Source organism: Myxocyprinus asiaticus, chromosome 17 (assembly GCF_019703515.2).
Source record: "Myxocyprinus asiaticus isolate MX2 ecotype Aquarium Trade chromosome 17, UBuf_Myxa_2, whole genome shotgun sequence".
NCBI classification, from domain to species: Eukaryota; Metazoa; Chordata; class Actinopteri; order Cypriniformes; family Catostomidae; genus Myxocyprinus; species Myxocyprinus asiaticus.
This window is the reverse complement of record NC_059360.1, coordinates 6,151,955-6,174,401: the sequence shown is the minus strand read 5'-3', so window position 1 is coordinate 6,174,401 and position 22,447 is coordinate 6,151,955. Positions and strand designations below refer to the sequence as shown.

The 22,447-nt window shown below is 36.2% G+C and overlaps 1 protein-coding gene across 5 annotated transcripts in view; it reads left to right on the top strand.

Moving 5' to 3' along the window:
- ralgapa2 (Ral GTPase activating protein catalytic subunit alpha 2) overlaps positions 1–22,447 on the top strand; it is a 288,715-nt gene that overhangs the window by 174,281 nt on the left and 91,987 nt on the right. For all 5 annotated transcript variants that reach the window (XM_051722406.1, XM_051722405.1, XM_051722403.1 and 2 more), the window contains 8 exons: positions 1,778–1,933; positions 7,708–7,836; positions 7,966–8,094; positions 8,277–8,335; positions 8,426–8,534; positions 15,929–16,039; positions 16,132–16,200; positions 16,442–16,579. In XM_051722406.1, the coding sequence (XP_051578366.1) occupies positions 1,778–1,933; positions 7,708–7,836; positions 7,966–8,094; positions 8,277–8,335; positions 8,426–8,534; positions 15,929–16,039; positions 16,132–16,200; positions 16,442–16,579 (900 nt within the window). The remainder of the gene's footprint in view (positions 1–1,777; positions 1,934–7,707; positions 7,837–7,965; positions 8,095–8,276; positions 8,336–8,425; positions 8,535–15,928; positions 16,040–16,131; positions 16,201–16,441; positions 16,580–22,447) is intronic.

The following is a 22,447-nucleotide window of genomic DNA, read 5'->3' as shown; positions in this document are numbered from 1 at the left end:
CAGCTGAAAGAACGAATGAATGGTGGACTTAAAAATAGCCACTCTGATATGTATAAATTGTATTAATAGATGTTATGATCAGTAAGCTTGACTAATATGATCTGCCTGATCGCAATGCTTGGAGTGTATAATGTAAAAGTATGAAGAGCAAGCCGACTCCACAGTTCAGGTTACAGAGGATGTGCGTTGTATGTATCAATAGGAGAAGACAATCGTTCCGACACGCCAGAGCCAACGTAGGGCATGATTGCACTCCTACCTGGCAATTGATATGCGCCACAACTGCAGTGTTGTCCATACGGCTCAGAACGTGAAACCCCTGCATGTCTTTTCGAAAAGCTCTCAGACCTTTTTTTTTTAAGCGATTAATGTGTCACGTATTCTGCACACCTGTCCAGGTGCCAAAGGCCGAACGACTGTCGCACAGGGTTCACCAGCCTGTGTTGGACGTGTCCGTCATGAAAACGTTGCAACTGGCCACTTGGCCAAGCACAATGCCATTCTGATAGAATGCAAGTGTTCTCCAAATACTTAGCGTGGCTAAGCAGTGGCGGGTCACTAGGAGACGTAAGCGATCATGTTGCCACATGTGATGAGGGACTCTTGAGAGAAGTCTCAAATGTAACAGGCCCAGAGTGGTGACGGCAGCCATCAACCGCGATGCCTGCTGGAACTGTCGAAGCGGTAAAGCTTTCCCTGGCTTGAAACTCGTCAAACACCAGAGAATAAAATGAGTACTTATGTCAGTCAGATGCACTGACATTGTCACCGAGTCGAGTTTTATTGTCAATAAGGAAACTTGCCGACGTTTAGCAAGCACACTCTTTGCCCAATTGACTTTGAGCCCCAAATGCTCAAAATGTGTAATCAGCAGATCTCTGTGCTTTCACGCATGTTTCTCAGATTAAGCTAAAAGCAACAAACCGTCAAGGTAGTTTAACACATGGATACTGCTCTGCCTTAGCGGAGTGAGTGCCGCATCGACACATTTCGTAAATGTGTGGGGGAGCTAGGCACAAGATGAAGGGCTGGACTGTGAACTGGTATCCAGTTCCCTCGAAGGCGAATCTCAAAAATGGGCTGTGGCGAGGGGCTATCTGCACATTAAAGTATGTGTCTTTCAGATTGATTGACACAAACCAGTTCAGAGGACACACGAGAGACAAAATCTGTCCCTGAGTAACCATCTTGAATGGAGACTGAGTGTCCGATTGAAGTACCTCGAATCCAGCTGAGACCTCTGCCCACCATCCTTCTTGGTGATCAGAAAATAATGGCTGGCGCTCAGCTTAACTAAGTTTCAGGTGAAAGCTGGAAATTTGTTAATATTTGTGCTTATGTTTGAACCTCGAGCAACTGCAACGAGGTTTGAACACTTTATTGGAACATGGCATATATTTGGCACACTGCTAACAGAAACAGGAACAACACTGTGAGCATGTTCTTGATCCTGGCATGAAAAAAAATGCTATAAATATTTTTTTCAAAAATTTATGAAACCAACATGGGCACAAAGATTACATTGATAGGAACTTAGCATGTTTTAAAGTAGATTTTTAAAAGTTAAAATGTTTTTTTTTTCCACCTCGGACAACCTTATTTTTCAGTGACCCTTCTACTATGTGTTAACATGATTATCTCTCAGGGCAAATGATTTTATGGCATTATAAAATGTACATATTATTAATTATTATTCAATATATACAGTATTATTATATTTACTCAGGCCTTTGATTGTCTGGAAAGCTTGTGTATTGACTGTAATGTCTGTGTTCAGGCTACCATGCTGCCATCAGAGTTCAAGGCTGGGAAGCTGCAGGCATATAAGCTGATCTGTGAGATGATGACAAAACATCAGGATGTGCTGCCTAACAGTGACTTCCTGGTGCATCTCTATCATGTCATGCACAAGGGCTTCACAAGTGATGATCAGGTACCACACGTCTCTCATGTGCTTTCATTCTTTATGCATACATTAATACATATATATTGCTCTTATCTCTGTTATAACCTAATGGTGAAGTTAATTAAGATTATGCTTTACAAACCACTATAACACGGAGTTCCATTTTAATAGTTGTATTCATGCTTTGGCCACTAGATGGTGCAATAGTCATTCTTGTAATTCCATAATGCATCAGTGACATTGTAGTTTTGAATTTTGAATTTAGCTTTTAGTTCTATTTTATTTTCAATTTGTCCTTTCAGTTTAGCTTCTTTTCTATTAGTTTCCCCTCTATAATTGTAGTTTTTATTAATTCAGTGTTTTCTAGTTTTAGTATAGTTTATTTTTGTCTATTTTAAGATATCAAATAAACATTTAAATATGTTTAACAACATTACATTTCTCTGGGTCATTGAATGTTATCACTAGGCTTTTTGTTTAATGATGACAGATTGTAAAGGTTTAAAATTCTATAATATAGTGTGCATCCAAAACCAGAATTGCTGTTGATTATTTACATGGTGAGAGATGCTTGTATCAAAAACAGTCATTATTGAATCATTAAATGACTCAGTAGCTCTGATTCGATTGAGACGAATTGAGGTATTGTGAGAGTTTATTTTTTTTGTTTGTTTGTTTTTGCACCACATACAAGAATTTCCCATGTCTGTTTTTTTTTTTTTTTTTTTTTATAGTTTATTACATGGAAACTGCACTTGTTTACTATAGTTGCCTGATATAAAATGTTGTACAGTGTCTCTGAGGTGAAGAAGTCTTTTATGAATAACATTGCAATCAGGAAATCTATAAGTTGATTGAACCTGCATTTCCTTTTCATTTGAGGTGCTGGCTGTTATGTTATTATTTATTTGTTTATTTACTGTGCTGCGGAGTCTTGCGATTTTTTGTTGTTGTCATGAAATATTGTCAGATCTCCTGTGGACTGCTTTAGTGTTGTGTTGTCACTACACTAAGACTTGTAGAGTGCCACTCTTTTTCTCTCTTTCTTTTTTTACAATGTATGGACACGCATCACAAGTGATTTTTTTTTTTTTTTTTCTCAAGTCATAAATTCGCACCACTATGTCATTTCCACCATTTCAAATTCTTTATTGTCTTTAATAGAATTCCATAATCTTGCTAAGGCTAATTTTATAGTAAATGTTTTATTTATCCTAAATACATACAGTTAAATAATATTTTAACACTTTGAGTATACTGGTAAAATTACAGCTTGATTGAAAATGACGCCCAATAAAAATACTCTGCTCCCAAGTGATATTTACCTTGATTTTTCTTTGTTTTCTTCAAACATCACTTATATTTTCTCTTATCTGAAACTTTTGTTGACTTGGTTAAGTACACTAACCTTTAAAAAAATTATTAGGGGCAAAATTGTTTGTTGTGGTGGAAATGATGCCACTGTGGAAGTCAGTGGAACAGCCATAATTCTTGAACAATTATTTTCACACTGTAAATACTGAAGTGATTTGTTTATTTCAGTCTTGGTTTAGATTGTCATAGTTTTAAACTAGGCTACAACAGCAAAATCTGTTTGTAAAAGACATTTGTAAAGTACCAAAAATAGATGATGAAGGCCTGGTAAAATGTTTCCAATTAATTTATAATGAGACCTTCATAAAACTCTCTCTCTCTCATGGGTGTTTATATGCCGCTCTCCCCATGCTCACTGGAACTAGAGACAGGTGTTAAACATAATCTAGCTCAGGTGCAAGCGCCCTTACCTCTTTCTCTCTCTCCGGACGGACACTTGACCACGCCCCCACTGCCACACTGAGTTTAAATGTATTTGGCTAAGGTGTATGTAAACTTCTGACTTCAGCTGTGTGTGTGTGTGTGTGTGTGTGTGTGTGTGTATATATATATATATATATATATATATATATATATATATATATATATACTCTGACCTTTTCTTTTTGTTTTTCTGTTTCAAAAGTGGCTTTTTCTTTGCAATTCTTCCCATAAGGCCTGCACCACTGAGTCTTCTCTTTACTGTTGTACATGAAACTGGTGTTGAGCGGGTAGAATTCAATGAAGCTGTCAGCTGAGGACATGTGAGGCGTCTTTCTCAAACTAGAGACTCTGATGTACTTATCCTCTTGTTTAGTTGTACATCTGGGCTTCCACATCTTTTTCTGTCCTTGTTAGAGCCAGTTGTCCTTTGTCTTTGAAGACTGTAGTGTACACCTTTGAATGAAATCTTCAGTTGTTTTTTCTTGGCAGTTTCAAGCATTGTATAACCTTCATTCCTCAAAACAATGATTGACTGATGAGTTTCTAGAGAAAGCCGTTTCTTTTTTTTTTTTTGTCATTTTTGACCTAATATTGACCTTAAGACATGCCAGTCTATTGCATACTGTGGCAACTCAAAAACAAACACAAAGACAATGTTAAGCTTCATTTAATGAACCAAAAAGCTCTCAACTGTGTTTGGTATAATGGAAAGTGATTTTCTAGTACCAAATTAGCAATTTAGCATGATTACTCAAGGATAAGGTGGTGGAGTGATGGCTGCTGGAAATGGGGCCTGTCTATATTTGATCAAAAATTACTTTTTTCAAATAGTGATGGTGCTGTTTTTCACATCAGTAATGTCCAGACTATACTTTGTGATCAGCTGAATGCCACTTTGGTGAATTAAAGTACCAATTTCTTTCTGAAACAGCAAAATCTGAACATTATTCCAAACTTTTGGCCACATGTGTTTGTGTGTGTGTGTGTGTGTATATATATATATATATATATATATATATATATATATACACATCATTAAATACATTAAATAATTGAATGAACCCTAGTCTGTATTTTACTGTATGAGGCAGTATAAAGGGGAGATAACATTGTGCTATAAAATGAATCTATACAGAAACCCTGTTTAATCAGAAACTGTAGTTAATAATTAAACATTTCTTTGTGTCCTGATATAGGAACAGGTAAGTCAACAAATAAGGCCAGTGCCAGCAGGTGCAGGCAGCAGGCTGGATTTAGTAAATACATGCTGACCACCAGCACATTGATTTTTACCTCCACCGCTTAGTCGTGTAAAGGTCACAGATTGAGGTATTTGTCTAAGGGCTGCGGTACATTTAGAGTCTTCAGAGGGAAAGGTCGACTTCACCCTTACGCTGCTCTGACAGTTTAAACTGTTCTGCCATGTTAAACTGACACACACACACACACACACACACACACACACACACCGTAGATTTAGATTGAGCTTGTTGTATTTACTGCTGCATAATAGGCCCGCTTTGCAGAATTGCAGCTTCCTCCAAAATGCTCATTTTGGGTAATCATGCAGCAGTTTGGTGGCGGTTAATTACTTCTGGTTGCTAAGCATTGCAAAGGTCAGTTATTGCAGAATGAGGGTAAAATGTCCCTGCAGATGCACCGCTTCCATCTATTTCACATCTCCCTCTCAGCAGGACTCATTTTTCATGTGGCTGGATTGCCTATGTTGTTTTTTTTTTTTGTTTTTTTTTTTGACAATGTTTACAAAGGATTCAATTAAGGAAGATGAATTTGGAAGGTACAGAGCAGTCGTGCTTGTTTATGTGTTTGTTTGTGTGTTTGTCCAAGTACACACTGAACAGTAAACAACCTGTCAGTGTGGCTGTTTGAACAGGATTAATTTTATTTATTTATTTTTTTTTTTTTACATTTTACAACTGCTGCGTTAAATTTCCGGACCACAAGCGGAACCAAACGGAATCGAGCACAACACTTTCCGCCGACTTTTTCAGCCATCTTGGTCCCGAAAGTGTTTTTCCCATTTATTTTTTCATAGGTATTTAATAAAATCCTTCATGAAAACATTGTAATTCATGAACCAGACATGAACCAGACCAACCAGCTCCGAGGTGAATCACAAGATTACAAGCTATGATTTGAAGCAAAAAAGTTTTTGAAAATCTGACTAAAGGATGAAGGTACAAAACTGTTTGTGAGGGAATGAACTACAATCCCATGAAACATTGCAAATGGTGTAATCGAAATTGAAAACGATGGAAATATATTGTCAATTGCAAAATATTAAAAGATACACAAACATACTCACTGACCACTTTATTTTGAACACCTGTACACCTACTTATTCATGTGATTATATAATCAGCCAATCATGTGGCAGCAGTGCAATTCATAAAATCATTCAGATACGGGTCAGGAGCTTCAGTTAATGTTCACATCAACCATCAGAATGGGGATGATTTCGACCGTGGCATGATGTTTGGTGCCAGACAGGCTGGTTTGTGTATTTCTATAACTGCTGATCTCCTGAGATTTTGACACACAACAGTCTCTAGAATTTACTCAGAATGGTGCCTAAAACAAAAAACATCCAGTGAGCGGCAGTTCTGTGGACAGAAATGCCTTGTTGATGAGAGAGGTCAATGGAGAATGGCCAGACTGGTTCGAGCTGACAGAAAGGCTTTCTGTTCTTGGCTGACAGAAGTGGAAACCGACGTGGTCTTCTGCTGTTGTAGCCCTTTCCCCTCAAGGTTCGACGTGTTGTGCATTCTGAGATGCTATTCTGCTCACTACAATTGATGCCTGAGTTACCGTAGCCTTTTTGTCAGCTCGAACCAGTCTGGCCATTCTCCGTTGGCCTCTCTCATCAACAAGGCATTTCCGTCCACAGAACTGCCACTCACTATATGTTTTTTGTTTCTGGCACCATTCTGAGTAAATTCTAGAGATTGTTGTGCGTGGAAATCTCAGGAGATCAGCAGTTACAGAAATACTCGAACCAGCCCTTCTGGCACCAACAATCATGCCACAGTCAAAATCACTGAGATCACATTTTTTTCCCTATTCTGATGGTTGATGTGAACATTAACTGAAGGTCCTGACAAGTGTCTGAATGAATTGCTGCCACTTGATTGATTGATTAGATAATCACTTGAATAAGTAGGTGTACAGGTGTACCTAATAAAGTGGTCGGTAGTCGGAGTGTATATGTAAGTTTGAGAGTGGAGGGATAGCAAACTCGCTTGCGTCATTCACAATGCGTCATGGGAGTGGGAGGTCACTGCAGAGCTTGTTTAGCATGCTTTGTTCATCGCAGTATCTTTCTCTTAAGGATTCACTGGTAGTGTTTTTCTTTACCTGGAATTCCGCTATTAAACTAAACTAACAGGTAATCCGTCCTCATATTCATGATATTGGTTGAGCCAGTGGTACTATCTTGACCTCTCAAACAAACAGAGAAATGTTTTTTTTAAAGTGGCACAGTGGAAATCAACCTCCGACTGGCTTAAAGGAATACTCCACCCAAAAATGATATTTCTCTCATCATTTACTCATCTTCATGCCATCTCAAACTCGCATGATTTTCTTTCTTCTGTGGAACACAAACGAAGATATTTTGAAGGATGTGTGTTGTGATTTTGTCCATACAGTGTAAGTCAATGGGGGTCAAAACTTTCAAGCTTTAGGCAAGCTCTTAAATTATGGTTCGTACAATGTGGGCACAGGAGCAGGAAGCAATTGTCAAAGTTGGACTATAACTTACAAGTTGTGTTAAAAATGCAATGCTCATGGCAGGAACTCCAAAACACCGCAATGCAATAGCCAAAGAATTCTATCTGCCTGTGTATGTCTGTAGCAGCGTTGCTGTAAAGATCGACTATCGTGACCCATCCCTATAAACTGCATAATGTTTCACACCATCAGAATACCAATAGCACCTTTTTTTGTCTTTTTTTGTATCCATCTCTCTTGCCCCGTTCACTCAGGATGTGTTGAACACGATGATCAGGTGGTGTTCCCCACGTTTTTTCTTCCTGGGCCTGCCAGGCTTCACCATGCTGGTGGGTGACTTCATCACCGGGGCTGCTCGTGTACTCAACACTGAGTCATTTGAGGTACTTGCTTCTGCCGAATCCTGAAATGAATATGAAACATCTGCTTCTAAATGCCTCACAGAAGCACAGAAGTTCACATAGGGATTTTCTCCATTTGCTAAACCAGTTCTGATGTTCTTGTCTGAACAGGCTCCACGGATCGAGGCTCAGACGGTTCTTGGTTCCCTGGTGTGCTTCCCTAACCTGTATCGTCAGATCCCATCTTTGCAGTCTGTTCCCGGATCTGAGGATATTGTGGTTGGCAAAGAGGACATGAAGGTATGTAGTGTATGCTAGAAGTGAAACCGGTCTGAACTGTGTGTTTCGCGCCCACTGTTGGGTGTGGATGTACCATGATTTGTAGCAAATATTTCTCATGGTGTGAAAAGGCCTGAGTTTTATATGATAATAAAGCCCTATTTTAATTGATTTTTCATGGCTGTCTTGCTTTCTGTTTGAAGGACTATCTTGTGAACATCCTTTTAAAGACTGCACGCAATGAGACATGTGAAGGAGCCAGGTACAATCAAATCATTATTTACACATCATTCCCTTGGTTAACATAGAAAATGTAATCATGTAGTCAAACTGTGTTTTTGCCATGTTACAGGTGTGTAGCGATTTGCAGTCTAGGGCTGTGGGTGTGTGATGAGCTGGGACAGACAGAAACCCACCATCAGGTGAAAGATGCCATTAACGTCCTGGGTGTCACATTGAAGGTGATTATGTTTGACCTACTCTATGCTTTGGAGTCATTTAGCTTACAGTAGACTTAAGCCAAAGTATACTTCGGTTTTGACGTGACCGCTTAGTGTCTGTATACAGTTGAACGCTAGCCTTCCAAAGTATACTTAATTTGACTTGTGGACCAACTATCTTTTTTGGGGAGGGGGTGGGGGCAGTGGCATATAAGGTGAATTAGCCAATGAGAGCTTCCTTTGGTTTTCGGAAAGCTTATGTATTTACATTACAGCGATGCAGGAGGACAACTAGCGAAAGTGATGGCATGACCATGAAGTTTTGGTATTTTCTTGCAAGCATGCGTCTTGGAAATTAGTGGGTTGGCGAAATAGCGAGTGCAAAGCATGAATGGGTTTGTTCAAGTGCATTTTATTTGGAATGCTCTTCTCTGGTTTGTGTGCCATCTGCATTCTTTTATATAATCCATTCCCTATCAAGCCATGTTGATATAAATGAAGACAGCCCACTGAAAATAATTAGGTAGTGTAAATTGGCTGTATGCCATACATTAGTAGAATAGAAATATGGATCATTTGTGTTCTTTTGTGCATTGTGCCCTTGTTGAATGTCAGGCATATTTCTGTGACAGTGACACACTCCTTACATACACACGAAATATGTGGTGCTTATCACGACTAATTGAATGTAGGCTGCATTAAATTTAGGCTTTGCTGCAAATCATTTACAAAGACCTCCTTATATATACACCCACATTTTACGTGTATTCACCCACAGATAACGCAAACCCTCCCACTCACAGCCAGTTACACTTTGCCCTGGCAGAAAAATTGCACTTGGATTTTGAGCTCTCATGAATATTGGTTAAGACACAGTGCACTGCCTGATGCAGGCATAAAAATAGAGCCCCTAATCTCAAATTCCTTCTTCACTGAATAACTCAAAATCTTGTTTACTTTCCTTGAATTTGGGCAGGCTAGACAAAGCCTACATGGGGAAAACTCAACTTGGCCTTGCATTCGCTGAAGATCTGGAGTGGCTGTGTCAGCATGCATCAACTGGTCCTGTAACCGGTGTTGGTCCTAGCCTTTTGTGCGCTCTAAGCAAAACTTTGAGTGCTGCTTTGTTGACACACACTCATAGCACGTGCAGGGCTCGTGTTGTGCTGCTGTTTTTAGTTTTCAGAGTGGCGTGCAATATGTTGACACTAAACACAATCTTTAAAACACGAACTTCATCTCAGCTCAAAAGTAGTTAGCTTATAACATCCATTGAGAACGTCACCGGAGGAGCATTTGACAAGTTTTTGAATGAAAAGTGAATTAAACTGCGGTGAACTAGCCTACAAACAAACACTCAAAAGCCTTCCTAGAGTGTTCTACCAAAATAAACATTTAAAGTTATTTTTTGTATAAGAAATTATATTATTTATTTATAATAATAATAACTATCATTATTTTTATTATTATTATTTTACAAATTAAAATAATGTATAAGTTGACTGTGTTACAAAAAAGAAAAGGTGGATTGATATCCTGTCACAAGTAGAGTGAACAAGAAAAGACTTCTGAATACATTTAAGTCAACATACAAGCTGAAAAAATATGTGCAAAGAGAACTGGCTTCTTTTCTACTGAAGACTTTCACTGGAATTACTGTTAATTTTGCTGCTGTATTATCCAGCAGACTAGGTAACAAAAAGGTTTTTCTTAATAAGCTACACATTTATATCTTAATTGTTAGTTGTTTTTCACACACACACACACACACACACATATATATATATATATATATATATATATATATATATATATATATACATTTAAAAAAAAAAAAATGTTATAAAGAAATAATGTGTTGTTAGTTTGTTTCTTTACACATAAAAGAGTACTCCGAATCACTTTCACACAGTAAAGTAAAAATATTCACCACCTTTGTCTGAAGGCTTAATTATCATTTCCTGGTCATTGATTATGGACGTTAAAGCATCACATTCATTTTTCTTGATGTTTAACCTTTAGTATATACCCTCTTCAAACAATTTATCCACATCCCTCTCTTGTTTACTAAAGGTATTATTTGGATGAATTCATTATTGGTGGATAAAACGTACTCTTGAGTTTAAATTGGTCAGTGTCATGTAAATACATCGATCAGCCACAACATTAAATCCACCTGCCTAATATTGTGTAGGTCACACTCGTGCCACCAAAGTAGCACCAACCCACATCTCAGAATAGCATTCTGAGATTCTATTCTTCTCACTACAATTGTACAGAGCGGTTATCTGAGTTACCGTAGACTTTGTCAGTTCAAACCAGTCTGGACATTCTCTGTTGACCTCTCTCATCAACAAGGTATTTCCGTCCACAGAACTGCCGCTCACTGGATGTTTTTTTGTTTTTGGCACCATTCTAAGTAAATTCTAGAGACTGTTGTGTGTGAAAATCCCAAGAGATCAGCAGTTACAGAAATCCTCAAACCCATTTCCATTGCCCATTGCAATGAATATGCAACCAATGGGGAAGTTAGTTCTTTCAATTAGTCAGCTTCCCACTTAGACTTTGGGAAACATTTGATGTGACTTGAAATGGTGATATTTTCATGCATTTCTATGTTTATATTGTGGAAGGCTTTGTTTGGAAAATGTTAATAAAGTGTTATGTTGCTACATATTTATTTTTTTCTTCCTAAGATGTACAAGAAAAGTATATATGGTGTCAAATTTCAGCACTTTCAAAATATGTGATTAATCGCGATTAACAAAAACAAAATAATGATGCAATTAGTCACGATAAAAAAAAAATTATCGACTGACAGCACTATCAAGTACCAATTAACACTCCTTTTTTATTTAAACAATAATAATCATATAATCAAACGGAAACTTGCTGTTTGTCAGTTGCTGAGTAAAAAAGGTGCTTAAAGTGTCATAAAGATTTTCAATTTTAAAAGAATTTTAGAAATAGGGATTGGACTTTTTATTTTCCAGCTTTGAAATTAATAGTGAGAGAATGTCTCCAGATATGATGTAGAGATGTACAGTTTGTACCTCGCCATAATTATTCATGAGAAGGTGTGGCCTCAACCTGGGCCAAAGTGTATTTGCATGGTGCAAAAGCACAAAGTTGCATTTAACAGACACCTCTGAAATGTTGGTTTGCAACATGTGTTTTCACAGAAGAGTGTCCAGAATTATGGAAGGGTGGATGAGGGCTTGTTTGAAATGCATTATTTTCGATGCAGTGTGCAAATGCAAACAGTTTGGCATTTATTTGTGCATTAACTTAAACTAAATTTAAAACAAAAAAATAAAATGCCATGTGTGTATTCGTGGTTTGTTTTAAGCACTTTCAGTGCAGTGTATCAATTTCGATAGCTACATGCACACTTGGCTAGCTGTCACATTAAATATTTAAAATACAGATCGCTTAGAATTTTGGTGTATAATTAGTCAATTACTCACCATTTGTTGCCTTTGACTGATAGGTGATGTAATCAAGAATGTAATCATAAATGTAGTCATAAAAATGTTACTATAATCTGATTACCCTCATTATGAAAACTAATGTTTTCTTATTACAAGCACTCCATTTTTGTAATGTAATTACGTAATCCAGATTACCACTACATGCAGTCCGTTATTTCCCAGCACTAGCTTCTTTATATTGCAGACTGGCAATATATGTCATCATATTATTATCATTCATTATTATTAACACATTGGTTCGGAGTGCATATAGTTTTACCATTTAGCGCATTTTGCCATCGTTTTATCACACTGTTGCTCAGAGAGATGATTGCTAGACTGTGCACTATCAATGAATAAGAGATCACTTGCTAAAATGGACGGTCCTCATCTCCGTCTGTCAGGGCTACCACAAACTTTACACAACCAGAGGGAAAGAGAGGGAGGGAAAAAGAGAGCAGAAAGCAGCTCGCTTCAACAATAATTGCACCAAAACTGCATCATGGCAAAATAATAAACACACTCTCTCCTTTCTTGTCAGAGAACATTCTGTCTTTCTATGTGGTGTATAGTAAATAGACATGCAGATTTCACATTCAGCATGGCTTATGAAATATCACCTTTGGAAATAAATAATGGAGGTTCTCTGAGATAAGTATGAATGGAGGTTTACATGGAGACGTAAAAGTACTGCATCGTCTTGTTGTCTGTAAAGTAATAAGCAGATTGTATTATCTCTTTAGTACAACACACAGCAACAAGTGAATGATCTTTTTATATTTTTACTATAAATGCTGTTTTTAGAAAATGAGTCTACATAAGCAAATTATTAATGTATTAGTGTATTATTTTTTAAGGCCACATCAGTAAATTCTGGTATTATTCTCCTAGTTATTTACATTGCGGCTAATAACAACAGAAATTTCTCACACTTGGAAATGCATATCAAGCTGGGATAGGAGATATACACATATGAGATACAAGTAATACGAAAAAGTTACACAGCTTTAAAGCTGAATGCAAATAGTAAATGGATAGAAATGTATCAATAAGATGATCTTAATCTAATTCAGTTAAATAGATCAAAACAATCTTAGTGCATACTGTCTATTTCTTTATTTAACACTGCCTATAAGATAATTAACTATAAACACTTAATGAAATCATTTTCTTTATCAGTATGTTTGTCTTGCTTTCCAGTAAAAAAATATCTCAACATCCTTTAAACAAAAACAATTACTCAAAGAAAAATGGCATAAGATATATTTGGACTTTTTTTCAGGGAACATATCTTGAATTTGGATTATATAAATATGAACTTGAATGAGTTTATTTTTCTTACCCCATTATTACTCTTTCAAGGATAAATCTAACTACATTTAGTGAAGTTTATGCATAAAACAAGAAACAAAAATCCAACAGGGTAAGAAAACTAAGATTTAACTAAAAATTAAAGATATTTTCTCTGGATACTAAATGTTTCTCTGTTTACATATATATAATCTTACAATATTTTGCTTCTCAAGTAAATGTATCTTGTTTTAAAGATGGTGGAACAAGACAAAAATTATGATATAATGATCAATAAATGTTTTTTGCAGTAAATGGAACTGACGTTTGAAAACTCGTGAAACATAACTCGGCTGTTGTGCTTTGCATATAAGATCTCTGCTAAAAATGAATTAAGTGACATTGATCCTAACCAGATCCTAGCAAATCTGCAACTGAATAAATTAATCAGAAAAAGAATCATGTGTCTATATGGCATTCTTCAGCCCTTAACCAATTTGCAATAATATGGCAATGCCTATTAATGAGTATTTCAAGTTAGAAAAAAAATATATTTGTTTTACCTAAATACCTTTTAATGCACTACTCTGTCAAGGCAAATCACAGTAACAACACATTTTGTCAAAGTTTAGTGAAATCTGGTCTCTTAGACTATGATCTGTCCTGTGACAGACAGGTTTGGCTTAACTATGGCACAGATTGTGAGAAAAGAGAGTAACCTATTATTTTAGTGCACTTGAAGCCCAGAGGAAGAGAGAAGTGTGAGTAGAGCAATAGATAGAATCCATTAACCTGGAATCCATGCCATGATAACTCTCCTTGCTCAACAGAAATAACAAATAATAACATATATTGATCAAAATTGAAATGTTAGCAATGCCATCTTAAAACAGCATTTATTTCTATGTTTTATGATGTCTCATTGTTTATTAGAATTTAATATGTTTGTTATTATTTTGTTGGCAACATAAATTCAGCAACACCATTAATATCATTAGTTCATTCAAGCTATTTGTTTCAATTTTTACTGGTAACAGTAGTCCAAACAATGACAAACACAAGTCCATGTGTTGCGTTTCGCTTGCTTTAACCTTGTGTAGTGTTCATTTGTGAGTCACCCTCATGGTGTTTGAGTTACATGTGTAATATTTTCCTTTTTTTATATCACTTTATATTGCCTTTTTTATTTAAGATATGTAAAAATGTAATTTTACTAAAGTTGTTTATTTCTGGTTTTTAGACCTTAACTAGCTCAAATTTTCTAAATTTCATCATTCAAAAGCACATTTTATGTTATCTTCACTTCAATTTAAACCTTTATTTCAGCAAATTGAATGAGTGTCAAAAGATGACAATTTGTCATGCATTGGGGGTCTCTGAGGACATCTGATGGAAAACATTTTTTTTTAAATGAAATAACAACTATGTCCAGTAGATGGCTTAGCCAATGTTGTAACAAACTTAATTTCTACATATTATCACAAGTTAGGCATTGGATATATATTTAGACATTATAAAATACTAATATTTGTCAAATTATAGCATTTTTTTCTAAACCACTTGAATTGATGTGTCCAATATGCTGTCAAACCTGACCATTCTGCCACAGTTAAATCTGATTGTGTTACAAAGAAAAGACTATTGTGTTACCTGTCATTTATATCAAACATCAAAATTCCAGCATAAACTTTGTTACACAGGGGTCAGATTCAGACATCAACCTGTGTGGTATGTTTTTTTTATATATATATATATGTAGACAGGTTTGTCTACACTTGGGCAGTACAAAAAAAAGAAAGCTCTTAAATGGCTCAGATGATGTTGATCTTCAAATCTAGTGATGTGCACGTTTGTGTGATGGAAGGTTTAGGGGTAGAGTTTGGAAATAGAAAATATCATTAGCCTGATATGAAATCAATGGAAGTCAATGAGAGATCACTGATATAATCAAACAAACTTGTATGTGTGTGCGTGTGCGTGTGTGCATGTGTTGTCTGCAATGTGAATGTTTTTTTAGTCTCACACCTTCATTTTTGTGTGGTTGTCTTCTGCATTGTTTCTGATTTATTGACTTTATTTGACAAATAAACCAATTTCCCATTCATTTCATATGGCAGGTCAATTTTTACCCGAAACACCACAAGTGTCCATTTTTTTTTTTTTTTTTTTTTGGTGTGTTTAGATAGCTAGTGGAGGAAAAGTCACCAAGTTTTGTACCACTCAGATAAAGGATACCATTTTTATGAAAGAAACAAAATCAAAATGGGTCAAAAATGACCCGAACACCACATGAGGGTTAAAGTGTTTTAGTTTATTTGTTTATTAATATTTCTTGTTATATTAGTGCATATAATTAAAAATCATTACATTTTATTTTGGTGTTTATTTAGTGTGGGAAAATCTTGTTTATTTTCAACTTTTTTTTACTGTATTTTATTTCACGCAACAATGGATGTTTGTTCAAAATGCATTGCAGTTAAAGATAAATCATATTTTTAAGTCATTTCAGAGCAAATACAGAAATATCAAGATAGATCTTGAATATCAACACAGTGCTGAAATTGTTTTGCAATTTTCCCGAGATTCAGCCCATAGTGAGAGCCATTCTGTGAGTAGTCTGAACTGTAACATGTAACATGTCATTTTGTCTTTTAGTTTGGCAATAAGGTGGTGGCCAATGTAGCCTGTGACATCTTTCAACTGCTGATCTCTCACTGGCAGCACTTACAGAGACTGGATCAGTCCCTTCCCAAAAGAATTATAGAGGTATGAATCTTCATTTGTAACTTCAACATCAATGTCTGTGGTGCTGTGATGGAGAATTTCCTGCTCTATCTCTACTTTATCTTGTGTTGCAGATTTTTGTTGCAACCATTGCATTTCTTCTGCCCAGTGCTGAACACTCAACTGTTGAGGCAGATAAAAAGGTAAGTGAACAAAAGCATCAACACAGCTGTCTTTATTTAGATCTCTATTTGCGTTAACGGTGTAGGGCGTAGGAATTCAGAACAAGCAATGCACACACAGCACTTCATCCAGCTCTCAGTTTTTCTCTCTCTTCACTCACCATTCCATCCTATCTAACAGCGCGTCTTTTGCAGGTTTATTGATTATTTTGTAGTGGTGTCATGAGTGTGCTAAATGAATGCTTTCTCTGTGCTGCTCTAGTTAATGGTGTCTCTGCTGCTGTGCCTGCTGGACTGGTGCATGGCCGTACCTCTCTTCATCTTACTGGAGCCCATCACTATGCCTGTGCTCGATGACCCCACCTCGCAGAAAGCCCCTCTACTCGACTACATTTACAGGGTGGGTACAAGCCTCAGGACCCAGAGAGGCCGTGTTTACAGGTCGCCTTCTGTACCACACTGTTACTTTAACATAAAAGTAGAAATGTTCCTGTGTGTGTGTGTGTGTGTGTGTGTGTGTGTGTGTATGTTCTATTATAAATGCACTTGTCTGCCCGTAGCTCATATTTAGTCATCAGACACTAATGAGAGGGCATTGAGGGGCACAGAATAAATGAGATATTAATCTCTGGCTATTGTGCAGATGCGGACAGACACGGACCTTTGTGCAGATGTCATGCTCCCACAAAAAAATGGCAAAATTATTTAAATGTTCTATTGTTCGATTGATAAGCTCACAAATGAATGCTAAACGCAAGAATTCAGTTCATCATCATATGAGAGAAAATGCACCTGCTGCAATGGGGAAAAGAGGAGAATAAATTTCCTTTGTTTTCCTCTGCACTCGTTTGACTGTTAATCATTTTCTGCTAGTTATTATATGCTCAGTGGGATTACTTTAATCTCCCATTCATCAAAGCGTCTAACACAAGCACATGAACCCTCACCAGGACAGGGTACTTCATGCATTTAAGCTGTGTCACAGTTATCACAACTGATTTTAACTAGTATCTCTTGCCTATATAAGTAATCAACTGTTCATTTGTGTTAACTGTTCTATAGTGTTATAGAGTCTTGATTCATTCAAGAAACACAGTTATCACCTCTTTGACAAGTGTCATTGATTACATGTATAGACTAATGAAAATCACTCAGAATCAGTAGAACCCAAAAATGCAGCATGTAGATTGCAAGAGATGGGGGACTCGAGTTATATGACTAACTTACAGGACTTGTGACTGGCTTGATTAAATGCAGAAAATGACTTGATTAACTTGAGGGCTTGAGACTCAAATTGGACTTGAAATGGATGACTCGGAAATTACTTTTATGACTAGTAATAAAATACCTGTTAAAAATATTATTGCGACAACAATGAGTTGATAAAAAATTATCTGTCATTTACTGATACAATGAAAATTCTCCATCGTTTACCAAATTTTTTAAAACATTGACAGATAATTTCAAATGCTGACCATAATTTTCACAGATAAAAAAGAAACAGAACAATTTAAACCTAGTGCATCTATTTTATTTTAACGATCTTTACATGTCTTCATTGTCTCTCTCTCTATCACTTCTGTGAATGATAATAAAGGGAAAAAAGTATAAGAACATAAAGAAATAAAACAAATTAAAAAATTGACACGCCAGTTCTCCCAGCTATTATACTCGAATTTAATCTAAGCACAAACACAACATTTAAAGCAGAATTCTCAGTTATTTTAGTGGAGTACCTGGATTATCTGAGCTTTGGGTGTGCATGCTTCACATCTGTGTCTCTCTGCATGTTGAAGAAGTTCAGTGTGAAGATAAATGTCCTGGTCCAATTATACTCCAAAATCAAAAGAAACAAATACAGTGGCAAGAAAAATTATGTGAACCCTTGGGAATTACCTGCATTTATGTAGGTGTGTAGGTTGGGAAAATGACGTGAACCCCCAGACTAATGACGTCAACAAATGCTAATTCGAGTCAGGAATTGGCAAACCTGGAATTCAGTTATTGAAATGAGAGTGGAGGTGTAGGTTAGAGCTGCTTTGACTTATAAAAAGCACTCAAACATTTTAAGTTTGCTATTCACAAGAAGCATCTGCTGACATGAAACATGCCTCGCAAAATCTTTCTGGGGAAGACCTGTTGCTTTGTATAAAAAGCTGGAAAGAGTTACAAAGTGTTTTCGAAGAGCTTGGATATTCATCTGTCCACAGTTAGACAAAATTGTCTATAAATGGAGACTATTTAGTACTGTGGCTACTCTCTCTAGAAATGGCTGAAGTAAGTAGAAGAGGTAAAAAAGAACCCTAGAGTGACAGCTAAAGACTTAAAGGAATCATTGGAACTGGTTAACATCTCTGTTCATGAGTCTACTATACGGAAAATATTAAACAGGCATGATGTCCATGGCAGGACACCACGAAGGAAGCTGCTGCTTTTCAACAAAAGCATTGCTGTGCACCTGAAGTTTGCCAAAGACCACCATGACACTCCACAATGCCACTGAGAAAATGTTTTGTGGACTGATGAAACTAAGGTTGAATTGTTTGGGAAGATCACACAGCACTACGTATGGCGTAAAAAGGGCACTGCATACCAACATGAAAACATCATCTCAACGGTGAAGTACGGTGGAGGGAGCATCGTGATTTAGGGCTGCTTCGGGGCCTGGACCGCTTGCCATCATCGAGAGAAAAATTAATTCCCAAGTTTATCAAGATATTCTATAAAATAATGTAAGGGTGGCTGTGCACCAGCTGAAGCTCAGTAGAAGTTGGGTGATGCAGCAGGACAATTACCCTAAACATTGAAGTAAATCCACTACAGAATGGTTTCAGAAAAGGAAAATCCACCTTTTGTAGTAGCCTAGTCAGAGCCCAGACCTTATCCCAATAGAGATGCTGTGGAATGATCTCAAGAGAGCAGTTCACACCAGACATCCAAATATATTAGCAGAAAACAAGCTAATTCAAAAGGGTTCACATACTTTTTCCTGCCATTGTAAATTGTATTTTGCATACTGAAAATGAAGTCTAGTTTTAGGGCCATTAAGATTTCTTACATTGTGACATTACTTTCATGACAGTTAAGCTCATTTAAGTGAAAAGACCAACAAAAAGCATCTTCTTTGCACTGTTAAAATAGTTAGATGTGATTTGCACCCTGGTGCAAACAGTGGCAGATACTATTTGCACTCCTAATTAAATACTAACAGTATCACTGTTTACCTAACCCTAATCTTACCCTACAAAAATGTACCATGGTTTTACTACAGTAGCCATAGTATAATCATGATATTTTGTAGTAAAATCATAGTAATGACAAAATTAAACATGATTACTGTAGTAACACCATGGTTAAGTGCATTTAAACTATGGCTTCCTCCAAAAAACATGGTTACTTCTATATTTACTGTAGTAAAACCATGGTTAATTTTACCCAGATCAAACCTTTCTCTCAACTCCCCGACCGTCACCGTGATCACATCACTGTAAGGCAATCAACCTTTATATACATTTTTATTTATTAATATAAGTAGTATTAAAGAAAATATTTTAAAATTTTATTTTATTATATAATTTAAAAAATAACAATTAAAATATTATTTATATCATAGCTGTACTTCCTTGGTACTGTCTTTCATTTTCAAAAAATTTTATAACAGCATCTTTTTTTCTATAAAGGTTGTTTCACATCGCAAGCGTGAACAGATTGTGAGCAGAACGTATTTTTTGTTTCGCCGCCCATGTTAACAGGTTAAAGAGTTCACGTCAGAAGCTTCAGTAGTTCGTCAGAGTGTAACTTGAGTGAGTTTCGGCTCCGAGTCTATTTTTGCAGTGCTGCTCATGCTCAATTAAAGTGACAGTGCACTATTGATGGACAACATGAATGTAATTTGACACAAAAAGAATAAGCACAGAATAAGCATATATTTGTAGTCAAGTGTGATTTTTATTTTATTTTTTATTTTTTTATTATGAATTAGAGCACGTAGAGGGAAAAAAAGAAAAAAGTGTCAGGTGTAAAATGTCACAAAAACAAAATTTAATTATTTTAAATATAGCTTAGGCAGAAGTATGGTTTTATTATTTAAAACTTCAGTAAACTACAAGTTACAGCGCTCTCCATAAGTGTTGGAACAGTGAATTTCTTTTTATAATTTTGGCTCTGTACACCACCACAATGGATTTGAAATGAAGCAATGAATATGTGATTAAAGTACAGACTTTCAGCTTTAATTTGAAGGGATTTATTGTAAGTTGGGTGAACGGTTTAGGAATTACAGCATGTTTTATGCACAGACCCCCCCATTTTCACTTGCTCAAAAGTAATAGGACAGTGGACTGAGAAGCTGTTTCACGGCCAGGTGTGAGCTGTTCCCAGCTTAATTCATTAAAAATTAAGCAGTTAACAGGTCTGGAGCTGATTCCAAATGTGGAATTTGCATCTGGAAGTTGCTGCTGTAAACTCTCATTATGAGGTCCAAAGAGCTGTTAATGGAAGTAAAGCTGGCCATCATTAGGCTGAAAAAAACCCCCCAAATCAATCAGAGAGATAACAGAAACCTTAGGAGTGGCCAAATAAACAATTTGGTACATTCTTTAAGAGAAAGAACACACTGGTAAGCTCGGCAAGGACAAGGTAGGCGTGTCATTTGTCAAAGCTACAATCAAGAGAAGACTTCATGAAAGTAAATACAGAGGGTTTCCCTAAAGGTTGTGGTAAGCCTCAAGAATAGGAAGTCCAGATTAGACTCCCAGAAAGCATATATAAAAAATTTAAAAAAGCCTATCAAATTCTGTAATAATTTTCTTTAGACAGATGAAATTAAGATTAACCTGTACCAGAATCATGGGAAGAGCAGCACATAAACAGCACATGATCGAAGCATACCATATAATTGTTATCAGGGATGGGCAGTATTTCACATACATGTATTTGAAATACATATTTGAAAAACAAAATACAATTTTGTCAAATGTAATTTGTATCTAAATACATTAAAGTTTGGTATTTGTGTATTTTCAAAATACATAAAACACTTTGTGCCAGTCAACCTCTTTATTAGGCTACTGATTTCATGTATCAACTAGTTCAGACATGCTCCTCAACCCCAACTTTCATAACGGCTCCATCTAGCATTGGGTGAGCAAATTTTCTACATTCCAAATTCAGAAGAATCAACCATCACATCCTCACTTTATCTTACTGTAAGATAAGATTAGGATTTGATGGTCGATTCTAAATGTTGCAAAAAAATACAATAATTGCTGGCAACTGTTATTTAATTTCCATTAAAAGTAGTCAGCAGCCAGCTAGCAACCTAGTCTGACTATTGTTAGCGACTTCACTAGATATCGTTAGAAAGATCGCTCGCTAGCAAGCTAAAATACTAGTCAAGTGTGTAAAGCATTACTCCTTTAGCTATATAATACCCACTAATTTACACATGATTTATTTAATAGGGTTAGCTACAAGTAAGAGCGTAGGCTGCAGTGTAACCTAGACAGAAATAAGTATAGAAATGGCTGCTATTTGGCATTTTTCACTACGTAAGTTTGTAATCATGTACCTGTTTATTAGGGGTGTAATGGTTCAAATTTCTCATGGTTCTGTTTGTATAACGGTTTTAGGGTCACGGTTTCGGTATGGTTCGGTATTTATGTTCTGGGGGAAAAAAATATTACTGCCAAATCCAAAGTAAAAATATTCTATTTGGTTACAGACACTTCAAGATATTTTCCCTCACTACAAATCACCATGGTTTTACTACAGTAACCATAGTTTAAACATTGTATTTGTAGTAAAATCATAGTAACCACAAAATTAACATGGTTACTGTCATGGTTACAATACTATAGTAAAATCAAGGTTACTATATGGAAACTACAGTGTTGTAAATCAATGGTTAATTCTATCAAAACCATGATTTCTGCTAAGAAAACCATGGTGACAACATTCCTTGTTATTACAGTCATGGTTACTACAATATTACTATAGTAAAACCGTGGTTAATTTTTGTTAGGGTCCTTAACTAAAAAAACAACCTTTCTCTAAATACTAACTCAACATTTTAAATTAATACCTGCATTATTACGCTACATCCATCAACATAAAGTGCATTTCAAACTCAACTCAACGTATATTCAACGTTCCGAATCTGTACATCTCTATAGAAGAAATAAACTTGCTATTAAAATAAATACGAGAATGGATGTCGTAACATGACTCGAGTATTTTAATCATACACTGAAATCCCACATCTTCATCA